The following is a 13077-nucleotide window of genomic DNA, read 5'->3' as shown; positions in this document are numbered from 1 at the left end:
AATTTTAGAAGGAATAATTTCATTTGTGCTGAATGTATTAACATCAGCAGGTTGTGGAAATGAACTACATCGAATATTCCTATCAATATCAGAGTTAATAATTTCTTCGATTTCTTTCAAACTATCTTCACACTCTGTAGCAGATAATCTTAATGAGTTAAGCTTCCTTCTCCTTTCTTTCTTCGTCAAGACGGTCTCATATCCTTCAGAATCTAATTCCTTTTCCAACTTTGGCTTATTGTCCTCGACAACAACTATTAAGGCTGGATAAGAAGAGTAATTACTAGTTACATTAATATCTGAATTTTCCATCTTAACTTCTGTTACTAAGTGAGAAGCAATACTAGAATAGGTTCTTTCCTTTTTCTGAGACTCAGTTTGCTTGTCTGGACTACAACGTATCAAGTCTTGCAAAACCGACTTACTATTTTTATTTTCATTCAAATAAGCTTCATTAGAATAAAATGTACCACCTATTCCAGCATTCATATTGTGGTCGCAAGAATCATCAACAAAATCATAAGACTTTTTCTCCTTGGACTTATCTGAGCTTTTATCTTCAGGCATCATCTTTGGCTCCTTAATTGAAAGAGTATCAGTCCTTCCTTTTACTTCTTCGTCCATTGAATCAGATATATTTCCTATTCCAGGATCCATCCCGTCGTCACAAGAATCACCAACGAAATCATAAGACTTTTTCTCCTTGGGCTTATCTGAGCTTTTCTCTTCAGGAATCGTATTCGCCTCCTTAACTGGAAGAGTATCAGTTTTTACTTTCATATCCTCGTCCATTGAATCTGATATATCTCCTATACCAGCATTCATCCAGTCATCACAAGAATCATCAACGAAATCATAAGACTTTTTTTCCTTGCACTTATCGGAGCTTTTATCTTCAGGCGTCATCTTTGGCTCCTTAACTGAAATTGTATCAGTTCTTCCTTTCACTTCCTCGCCCATTGCATCAGATATATCCCCTTTTCGAGTATCCATCCAGTCGTCACAAGAATCATCAACGAAATCATAAGACTTTTTCTCCTTGGGCTTATCTGAGCTTTTATCTTCAGGCATCATCTTTGGCTCTTTAACTGAAAGTGTATCAGTTTTTCCTTTCATATCCTCGTCCATTGAATCAGATATATCTCCTATACCAGCATTCATCCGGTCATCACAAGAATCATCAACGAAATCATAAGACTTTTTTTCCTTGCACTTATCGGAGCTTTTATCTTCAGGCGTCATCTTTGGCTCCTTAACTGAAATTGTATCAGTTCTTCCTTTCACTTCATCGCCCATTGTATCATATATATCACCTTTTCGAGCATCCATCCCGTCGTCACAAGAATCACCAACGAAATCATAAGACTTTTTCTCCTTGGACTTATCTGTTCCTTTATCTTCAGGTATCGTATTCGCCTCCTTAACTGAAAGAGTATCAGTTTTTACTTTAATTTCCTTGTCTATTGAGCCAGATGCATCACGTATTCCAGCATTCAAATGGTCGTCACAAGAATCATCAACTAAATCATAATCCTTTTTTTCCTTACACTTATCTGAGTTTTTATCTTCAGTAGTCGTATCCACTTGCTTAACTGAAAGAGGATCACTTTTTCCTTTCACTTTCTTAACCATTGAATCAGATTTTTTCACAGTATCTTTTTTGCCTTTCACATCTTTTCGAACATACTCTTTCATTTTCTCTTTTTTGCACAGGTTCAAGTCATCATTTGAATGATTTAATTGTTTGATATCATTTTCTTTACTCATTTCAAACCCATTTTTATCAGTTGGATTAAGTTTGCTCTCACGAGTCACAGTTTTAGTATCAACTGACGGTGCAACTGTGGTACTTGCACTTATTTTGCTAGAGTAACCATACGACTCATATTTTTTAATTTTTGAAGGATCATTTGATGAAGCTAATTGAGAACAAGTAGAATCTTTAGTAGATTCTGATTTTTCAACACTGATTCCTCCTTCAATATATTCTAAGCGTTTCATAATTTGTGACAAAGTTTCTTCTTTACTAACATTTTCATTCTCCATATTTTTTGATGGTAAATTTGTTTCATTTTCCATCTGTTTATTTTTTATTTTTTTGGACTGTCTTCTAGATAGAACAGTATTATTTTCATCTTTACGTTGAAGTGACTTAACTTGAAGACTTTTTTCAAGATTTTTAACGATTTCATCTACATCCTCTTCTTCGAACTTCATCTTAGACTTTTTTGAGGGACGTTTGGAAACTCCTTTTTCTTTGAAGGAATTACTACACTTTTTCGACTTTACAGAGGTATCAATAGAAGTTGAGTTAGACAATGAAGTGTCACTGGTTTCTTTTGGAGAACTACAATCTAAAATGTCATGACATGCGTCAGTCTTACGTGAATTAGTACTAGGATCTTTCTTCATACTCTTTTTAGAATTTGTTCCATCAGGGTGGGGGGTCTCATGTCTGCTATTTAATGTATCTTTATCTTTGTATGATCTGGATCCAGACGTTGTTGAATCCAAAAAAATTTCATTAGATTGGCTTTCATTTTGTATATGACTTGTTTTTGATTTTTTAGACTCATTGATAGATGATGATTCAGACCTTGTTTGACCACCTACTTCCGGAATATGAAACTCTTGAATGACAATCGCTTGGTTTGCTTTTTCAGAAATTTCCTCATGTTTGTTTTTGTGCCTTTTTCTTTTCTTTGAAGGTCTCCTACTAAGATCAGCTCTAAATAATAAACCTGGAATTGGTCTATGGCCGTCTTGACGAAATAAATCTGCTTCAACTTCTAGTACTGGTATAATAGGAACACAATCACTCTCTAAATTCACTTTTTTTGAATATAAAGATTCAGCATCAGGGATTGATTTAAGAGGATGAACATTTGAAATTCCTTTTGTCAATATACCTGCATATGAACTAGAGTCTTGAATAGACATAGAATCATATCCCAGTTTATTTTCTTTTAAGCAAGTTGATTCACAATAAGTTTGGGTAAGCTCAAGATTACGGACGGATGGATCTGGTATAGACTCTTTTTCTAAGGACAGCGTGAGACTTTGCAAATTACTACCATCAGAAACTTCCTTTCGATCAATATTAGTTTGAACTTGAACGACTTGTGAGGACCTTGATTCTATTACATTGAAGCATTCTTTCTTATGCAATAAAATATTTTTATCGTCATTCTTTTTTTCTGAGATTGTCGAAACAACGGCGGTTGTGGAATTAATTCGTGTAGTTCGATGCGAGTTTCTTCGAAGAATATCAGAAAAACTTGGTTTACCGTAATTCAATTGCGATTTGTTATTGCTGCGTGCTTCGGAGGATGGATTTGTAACTTGTTGAGTCAAAATATCTTTTTCAATTGAGGATGATTCATTGCTATCACATACTAAAGGTAAAGACTCCTTTTTTTCTTTTTGCAAGGAATGATTTTCTTCTTGAAATGGCGTTTGTTGTTGCGATCTACGATTTTTTTGCCGATACGATGGAGCATTCTCGGTTGTTGAAGGTTGAAGTGGTGTTCGTTGTTGATGCAATGTGCGATTTCTGTTACTATTTTGGTTCCTTAACTTTCCATTTGAATATCTGGGAAACGAATGAAACTTTGGATTATCTCGGGAAATGTTATTCGAAAAAGGGGAATTATTTGTGGCTATAGTCGCATTATTATGGACAGGCGATTCCTTTACGATATCATTTGGACCTTGAGAAGAAGGACTGGATGGATTATATGAGACTTTTCTTAATAATATCTGGGCATAAGAAACTTCTTGTGATGGCTCCTCCATGTTGTCAAGGAAGAAAATGTTGACGTTGTTCTTCTTCGATTATTCAAGCCACGCGAATATGCTGTAGTTAATAGAAAGTCTTGTGCAAAAACGAAAGGGTGGAAGAAAGATGAGAGAATGTTCCTTGCAAGGAAAAAGACTAGTGCTCCTCACGGTGTATTTAGAAGTATTGAAAAAGCTTTCATTAAAGCAAAATATATAGTAAAAAAATCAGGCACGCATATACACAGAGAGAAAGTGAGATTGCATGTATACAAAAAGCCTCTACGTTGTTGTTGTTGTTTTTGGCAATGAGTCAATATGCTAGAAGTCAGGTTGCATCATACTTTCTAAGGCAGTATATATGTATTCAATTATTAGTTATTTTTCTCTTCAATTTTGCAGCGTGGAGACACATGTATGTATATCAAAAGTAGAACCGGTATACTTGAGATGAATTGTGATAACTAGGAGGTAGGTAGTTAATGACTGAACGCACAATGAATACAGAAGATAAATTTTAAGTTCTAATAATATGTCTTCTCAAAATAAAAAACACCACACATGATGAAGGGAGTTTCTATTAGCTCTTCAATATGAAATACAAGGTTTAGACAGACAAATCAGGGGGAAATGAAGAGTGTGTACGCGTATGTATTTCCTTGCTAAATCTGATTCGTCAATGCTTATTACGCATTAAGGTGAATTATAAAATAGGTATTCATACACTATACTAATATATACATTCTTTATATAATATAGTATAGTAAGAATATTATACTACATTTCAGCGATTGTACATTTATGAAAAGACGCGTGATTCAACCAAGAGCTAGTAGCTAGGGAAGGGGAAAGGAAGGAAGAGAGGAAAGGAGGAGAAATTGGCAAAAATATCAAGTATAATATGAATGTTTTTCATATGATTATTTGCGAGTTGATAAAGAGGAGTATACGAGACATAGTAGAATAAAACTCACGAGTATACCTCATTTCCGCCTTTCCGTTTTAATTCCTACATACCACCTTGCACTGCTTTCAAGTGAAAGGCATGAACAAAAGGTAAAAGGAAAAGGAAGAAGGGAAAGAAAAATATGTACGTGCATACCGGGCGGTCCATTAAAATCTGAACACTTTGAATTTTAAACTTCAACAAGATATAATTTATGAATGAACTAAGGAATTTAAACAAAATTAATACACTAAATAGATGCGTGTCTGAGCTCTCTGAATAAATAATGTAGCCTTCCTTAACGGCAATGATGGCTTCCAGGCGGAAGGAGAAGGGCTAGCACCCACTCCAGATGTAGTCCTCTGTCATAGGATCACAAGGCTGGCTGACTGGCTATGAGGGACTCGGTGTTTGGATAACGGCCTTCCCCTCGAGATGCACCCGAAAGTCGGGGGGTTGGCATCATGGCTGTAGTAGGTGCCAAAAGTGATTAAAAAAGAGATCAAAAACACTGTTGCAACGGAGTAGATGGGGTTCTTTCATATCTGGTGTCAAAAGTATCCTAGCCGCTAACACAACGTACTTTCCACCCATTTTGTTGGTATCTCTCTGTACAGTCTGGTATGAAACATATTTTGCATGGACCCTCATAGACTGGGTTGTTTTATTTAACTCCTCTGGGACCATTTTGGCATTTTTGACAGATCCCTTCTTCCTCTCCAACGTTTCGGACTTGTTGATGGTGTAAACAGAGTTCCTGGAGACGCCTAACTGGTTTGAGTGAGTGTTCAAATTTCATTTTCTCGACTTGTTCATTAGCTAGAGAGCTAGAGAGTTTGTTGTGTTATGTAACTAATTGTTTATGCTTTAATATATCGAAATATGAATTAATTTCAATGTCTCAACCTTAATTAATTATAGAATTAGTAAGGTTTCAGATTTCAATGGACCACCCTCTATGAATTATATTGATGTATTAATATTAAATAATAAAAGTATAAACCTACATAGATCATATGTGTAAAATACACAAATTGCCGAAAGTAGACTACAAATTTATCATATATTGTATTGATTTATTTAAATAGTAGAATCTATATATTTTATAATTAATATATGAATGTAATATAAGATTATTAAGAATATATATTTGTATATATTATGCAAAATCACCAACCTAAACGAATATATAATATAATATGTATGTATGTAAGTAAGTAACAAAAAAAACATGGACTAATAAATGTAGAGATTATTTGATGCAATGTGATGGTAACAGATTGAATAGTCTTAAAAATGGGTTTCGAGGGGAAGATCGTATTTAAGAGGAGTAGAGTCAGGAGTAGCTCTTTGATTTATTAACTTAATTCGTTCATTAAATGCTGTTATTTTAGATTGGATATTTCTAACTTTTTCACGGGAACACTGAATACACCGGCATGGAGAGAATAATCAATAATAATAATAATAATAATAATAATTTGAGGAGAGAGAAAAATAAATATTATAGATTATTTTTAATCCCACATCAAGGACTGTAAACAGTTTATCCAAAAAGAAATTTATAAATAGATGTTGAATATTATCCCAACAGTAATACAAAATTTACTTAAGTACAATATAAATATAAAATGCAGGCGTCAGATACTTCATTCACGAGAAATTATGGCATGGTCCCTCAAATCCTACACAAGCCCAGCCTAATATGCCTAGCATTTAAAGTTATAAAGGCTACAATTGCTTTTAAGTATGTAGGAACATCATCTTTATCTTATTTTGAAATAGATCAGAACAATATTTACTTTAATTTTAGCCCTGCATTTGAATATGGGCTAACCTGAGAGATAAATTACATATGATAAATACTAAGGAAATCTCACTTACCGCTTGTTCCGTAAGAGCCTTTTCTTTATTTTTTACTACATAGGATGGACTCATGACTGAACGCAAGGCTTGCTCCTCCGTTAGAATATTTTGTCGCAATCGAGAAATATCCTATAATAAAAATAAACGAAATGATCAACAAATTCAATAAATAGGAAACAGCTCCTTGTATAGAGCAGTGATTAACAAACTATGGCACTGCGAAGGATTGTACAAATAATGAATAAAACATATTTGAAATGTTGTAGGATACTAAAGGGTTCCACAGCAGTGAGGAAAAGGTTGGGAATCACTGGACTATACAAAGACAATTAATTACAAGTAAGGAAATTACCAATTGATAATTCTCTAACTGAGATAAACAAGAGGCAAGAACATCATTCTCTTCCCTCATTTCAGAGTCTAAATTGTTGAGGGAATTATTTAATTTCGCGACACGTTCCACAACCTCATTATCAGATATGTTTTCATCTTGGAAATGAACTTTCAATTTTTCAACAGCCATGTTTATCTTTGTTCTAGCAATCGTAATATCACCAGAAGTCTTCTCTCTTAGAGCAAATTGCTCACGAATGGGGCGTTTTTTATTTTGTATGGAATTCAAGGATTTGCGTGAATCCTCCATCCAAACCTCAATTTCCTTGAGTTTCTTTTCGCATTGCTCCCACTCTTCTGTTAATTCCTGAATCATAGCAGACTAGAAAGAAGGAAGTATAAAAATATACATAAATAAGTTCACAGTTTTGATAACTAAATTACCTTCTCCGTAAGATGAGATTCAGTATCTGTTTTTAAATTCTCAGCTTCGTTAAGTTTGTCTCTTAGGTCCTCGGAATGGCAAATGTTATTTATTTTGTTTAACTCTTTGTTCATTTCTTGTAGGTTCTTGGACATATGCTTCACTGATTTATTGGCTGTTACAAATCCTTGTAGCTTATTTCTTGCTTGACTCAAATTGTTAAACTTTAAGGGCTCACTAATCAGGACTTTTTTCTCGGTAGACCATCCAATAATACTTTCATAGAGTTGAAAAAACTTAAACCAAGAGTCTATTGTTTCATTTACCTACGGGAATAATGATGACAAAACGACATTAATTAAAGTAGTTCTACTGCCTGCTAAGGTAACAGATGTCAAGTACATTACTACTATTTCAAAACAATAACAAAGGACAGTTGTTTACTATTTGTGTAATATGAAGGTATATTTGATAGTAGATATTACAGTAGAAAATCACTAATATGTCATGGTAAATTATAACTGTAATCATTATTAATTAAAATTTGCAACCAAATATATGATATGCGTTCAAAAAATATGCATACATACATATATACAATGAATGTAAGAGGTTGCGCTATTTAAAAAATTAAAAAATTCCTAAAATATTTATTCAATTAAAAAAATAATTATACTGCGGCATGGAGAGAATATAGAGAATTTACTCCATTATGATTAAAATTACAAATAAGTGGGCAGTTATTGCTATTATTTTTTCTTCTTCATTTATATAGTTTGAAAAGCTTATTGCCCTCAATCCCAACATGCATCTCAGCAATATATTTGAAACAAATTACAGAATGTATGTAAACTACATTTTTTAAATACCAAGAATATGATAAAGCATTATTACCGAAACTTTCTTTTCCTCTATTAAATGTCGAATTTGTAGCATTTGTTCGGTTAAATTATTAATAGTGGAGGTTAAAAGCTCCTTTTCAGGGGAGTTTTTCATTTTGTCAGAAAGAATGTTTCCATTTTTGTTGAAGGTTTCCATACGATTTGTCATCTCTGCAAGTTCACTACTAGTTTCCCCAATACGATCCTTAAGTGCTTGCGGTTCAGCTGATCTATCGTTGACCTTAGTTTCTGCCTGCTGAATCCAAAATTGAATAGCTTCAGCATCATCATAAAACTCTTTTCTAATCGCAAGAGCTCTTGTGAAGTCTCGTTGTTTCTCTTCAACATTACTCTTGAGGTTTTCATAGGATATTTCAAGTCCTGAAAGTTTTTCTGAAATATCCGCAGGAAGGGACTGTCCGAATTCTTGATATTTTTTTCTTAGAGAGGAATTCAAGTTTTGAGCTTGAGTAAAAGTTGAATTCACTTCATCTTTACATTCCTGGAGAGATAAAAATAAACGATTATAATTTTGCACACTTCCCATGAAATTAAAACATTTCCTACCAATAGCTTGGATTCACAAAGATCATTCTTGGACCAAATGTCTATATTATTAACTTCTCGCTTTAATTTGAAGAGTTTTTGACCAAGTTCTTCCGATTTTTTATCAGCATCTTCAATTGAAAGGATTTCTTCATTGACCATCTTGAGTTTATTATCCACATCCTCCATGAGTCTAGAAAGGGGGAAAAAAAGATCAAATGTATTTACGTACTTCTAAATAATGCGTGTATTTATCTATTATTTCTTTGAAATAATCAATCAAATATCTATGTTTTTTTGTAAAGTACTATTACAAAGCACTATCCAACATTTTAGCCAGGTTAGTAGTACATGGCAACATGTTTAATGAATAATAATTAATCGAAAAACAAAAATGAAGAATGTACAAATAAGAGCCGAGTATTTAATTACGGGGGGACAATGCACAATGATGAGAATTGATTACTGATTAAATCTAAATTAATCAAGTAATTTAGGAATCATTCCTCATTATAGACTAACTAACTGGTTGAGTAAGGATAGAGGAATAATCATAGCGGAGCATAAAGTGAGCCTCTTTAATTTTGTGTTCCTTTACTTTCTTATTCAGTTCTTACGGCAATTATTTAACTTTATTAGTTAAAGAGGTAAGGATTGATCATGTTACATGCAGGCGACATTGCTGCAGCTATGTAAGGCCTTACACACAAAAGATATATGAAAAAAAAAAAACCGAAAAAAAACGTATGATTATTATTATACAAATAAATTGTACTAGTAAAAATAACGAAGTAAGGCTAATAAAAAAAAATGGTGTTAATTCATCACTAATACTATGACTGCATCAGCTGCTACAAAATATTCATTTAATATAAGGGTACAAGAAATCATTTGTCCTCATATATAGATGTAAATAACCGTCATACCTATGCATTCTAAAAATTTCAAGAACACAATTAGCTCCCCTTCTCCACTACCTTAGCTGATGAAACATATATATTAGACTGTCCCATTTTTAGGATATATAAGGAGTGATCCATTAAAATATGAATACTTTGAATATTAAACTTCAATAAGATATAATTTATTCATTAAAAATAAAATTTCAACAAAATTATTACTATAAATAGATGTATAACTGAGTTCTCTTAATAATTAATATGGCTGCCCTGAGCGGTAATGATGGCTTCCAGGCGGAAGGACTGGAATCAGCTGCGGATGTAGTCCTCTGTCATGGCGTCCCAGTGCTGGCTGACAGTAGCTTTGAGGACCTCTGTGTTTGGATAACGAACACTGGAGGGATTCCCCTCGAGATGCACCCAAAAGGTGTAGTCAAGGGGGTTGGCATCATGGCTGTAGTGTCAAAAAAGAGTTCAAAGTTTTTGGATAGAAATAGGCTATTTTTAGTCCTCTTTTACCGTCACAAATTTAATGCTATGAGTTCAAAATTGTACAGTATATATTTTTGGGCATTTGGCTTATCAGTCAAAAATATTTTGTTTTTAATCATTTAAGGGGTACATGGCCTATGTACTCAATGATTTCCGGTTTCCCTGTTTGATCAAATATAATGTTCCTCTTTTTTTGTTCAACAACTATGACTGAGTAAATAACTAGTATTAACTAGGGCCAAATTTTACTGTGGTATCTATATTAATAAAGCAAGGTGTATTTATTTGTATGAATCCTTGAACCAAATGAAGGAATTTTTTTATCCAAGACATAACTATGTACTCAATTTAAAACTCGCAGTCGCTTAGAATGTAACTATGTCCATGTAGTACCGAGCGTGTATACAGGGTGTACTGTATATAGTTAGTGAGCGTTCAAGAGACTAAATTGATAATCATTAGGAATGTGAAAATTGTCCAAATTTTCGCGGTCATACATTTAAAAAAAATGTATGCTGTTAACCTGCAAGACATTTGTGTTCTTATTCATTATTTCTCACTATTTTGAAAATACAAACGTATTTAGACGTCCCATTTAGAAAAACAATGATTAAAACCTATTTATTTCAAAAATGGAGACAGATACAGACTTGAGACATATGGGGCTTCTTTTTTTTTTAACCGGTACGGAAAATTTCAATAAAAGTTGTTCAGTATTTTAGTTACGTATATAGAGCTATGTTTCATTCTGATCAGACCGTATTCCTGGAATCTGGAGGGAAAGTTTGCTTTTTCTCTAATGAGTTGATTTTTTCATAGAACAAGATTGATTCCCCGTATGGGGTGTCAATTCGAAAATATACCACAAAAAACACGAATTATTGTACAAAAAGAAAAAGGGAGAACGTATATTATACGAATTAGGTCAAAGAAACAAGTAGAGAATTAAAGAATAAATCTTCTACATTATGGTAAAAGAAAGAACAGGGTAAGTTTGCAACGGCAATGACAATAAATAAATCACAAGGTCAAACATTTGAAAAAATTGCTTTATATTTACCAAAATCAGTATTTTCACATATGTTACATTTTCAACAGTGTCAAAAGGGGTGCAGGTTTGATTGTATTTACTAGATTTTTGAACGATTAATCAGAATCGGAGAATCGGATGTTTTTTTCTGGAATCGGGATCAGCATGCTTGATTTGCCATTCTGATTCTTATGATTTATTCATGGTATCTAACTATTTATTACGTTTCTATGTTATGATCCCCCCTAAATTAAGCAATTTCTGCTTTTAACTAGAAAGTTTAATTTAATTCTACAAATTTTTCGCCAAAAAATTAAATATTTGATTTTTTTTTAAATTTTATATTAGAAATGTAATTTTACAAATTTTTTTGGAAAAAATGTATTTTTATGAGAACAAAAATATATATAATCCTGTGGACGCCCCTGATAGCAAAATGATATTTTTGAACTATTAATTAAAATATTTAAGAATCGGAATCAGCCTCAGGATTTTTACTAGAATCGTATTGGAATCAGGATCAGGATTTTTTTTCTTTGAATCGTCTCATCACTAATATTACTAATATTGACATCAAATGGACAGAAATACAACAAAAATAATTGTATACAATGAGGTTTTATAATAGAAATTTACCTATTAATTATACATGTATAGTTTATGGTCTATCGTTTTAATTTAGAATTTTAACATAAACAAGCTAAATATAATTTTTTTTTTTTTAATTTTTCATTGGGTATCTTTCAAATAGCGTGTTCGCGCTACTCATATTTAATTATTTTTCTCAAAGACTTATTATTTTTCATTCATTCATGAGGAGAGAACACATATTATGAATTGATATAAGTATTGAGTAGTTACGTATGAGTGTGCCCATAAAAAATAAAGAGTAGGACTGAAGATGTATTGGGGACTTTTTCTACTAAATTATTAATGAAAAATTTATATTTTACCCGATGTCAACTTACTCCACCAATGACCGGTACAACATTTAATAATAACAGAGAAACTAAAAATCATTGAGCACCTCTTAAGACACCTTCAATTACTAAAAACAAGATGTAAAATATTTTTTACGGATAAAACATTAAATCTATAAAGAATTTTTTTGATCTCATAGCATCATAGTTGGGAAGGTACAATAGGGCTACAAATGGGAAATTTTGAACCAAAAATCGCTGCTTTAAACATTGGCAAAGGCAGTTTATTTATTGCATCATGCAGAAAAGGTTTTTGTGTAGGGGAAGAAAAAAATATTTTCCCGAAAACGGGAATTTTTAATGGCATACGATCAAATATGAATTTTAAGCAGTACATACTGATGTTAACTAATAAATATTTCTTCTTTGGAGCTCAGATGTATATATTTTTACTTAACTACTATTCATTTTTCCTATCCCTGTATTTTTTTTCTACAATTAATGTCGTAACATTTACATTACGTAATATACTATTACTATAATATGTATAGTATATGATTCCAAACTCCGCTCTATGAGAAGCAAATCCATTTTCTTTTCAGCAAACACTTACTAATGTACTTCATTTGATTACGAAATATTAAAAAGTCCTGCCTAAAGTAATAATAGCATGATGAAGTGTAGTCATCAAAATGTGCCTCTAAATAAGTTAGTTCCTTCTCAAACAAAACTCTTAGGAAAGTAATAGAGTAAAAATATGCAGACATGGAATTAGCAGAAAACAAGTTTAGAGTAATTCAAGGGAATGACACTATAAAATATATTGGGACCATTCGTCAAAAGAAAAGTAGATGAAAAGTAAAAATGAGTTCTGGGCGTTGACAGTCTTCAGTTCAGTAATAATAATATGTTACTGTACATTGTACATATTACGAATCAAGATGCAAATAATATTTATCCACC

The 13077-nt window shown here is 32.5% G+C and overlaps 1 protein-coding gene across 1 annotated transcript in view; it reads right to left on the bottom strand.

Annotated features, from left to right (window-relative positions):
• Positions 1-13077, bottom strand: part of Msp300 (Muscle-specific protein 300 kDa) — a 68479-nt gene that overhangs the window by 15090 nt on the left and 40312 nt on the right. Inside the window, 5 exon segments of the mRNA XM_071891172.1 lie at positions 6608-6718; positions 6942-7304; positions 7367-7672; positions 8241-8729; positions 8795-8966. Of these exon segments, the coding sequence (XP_071747273.1) occupies positions 6608-6718; positions 6942-7304; positions 7367-7672; positions 8241-8729; positions 8795-8966 (1441 nt within the window).

The sequence above is a fragment of the Lepeophtheirus salmonis genome, chromosome 9, assembly GCF_016086655.4.
Source record: "Lepeophtheirus salmonis chromosome 9, UVic_Lsal_1.4, whole genome shotgun sequence".
Lineage (NCBI taxonomy): Eukaryota > Metazoa > Arthropoda > Copepoda > Siphonostomatoida > Caligidae > Lepeophtheirus > Lepeophtheirus salmonis.
Note: the sequence above shows the minus strand (reverse complement) of the source record. Positions and strands in the feature narration are given on the sequence as shown.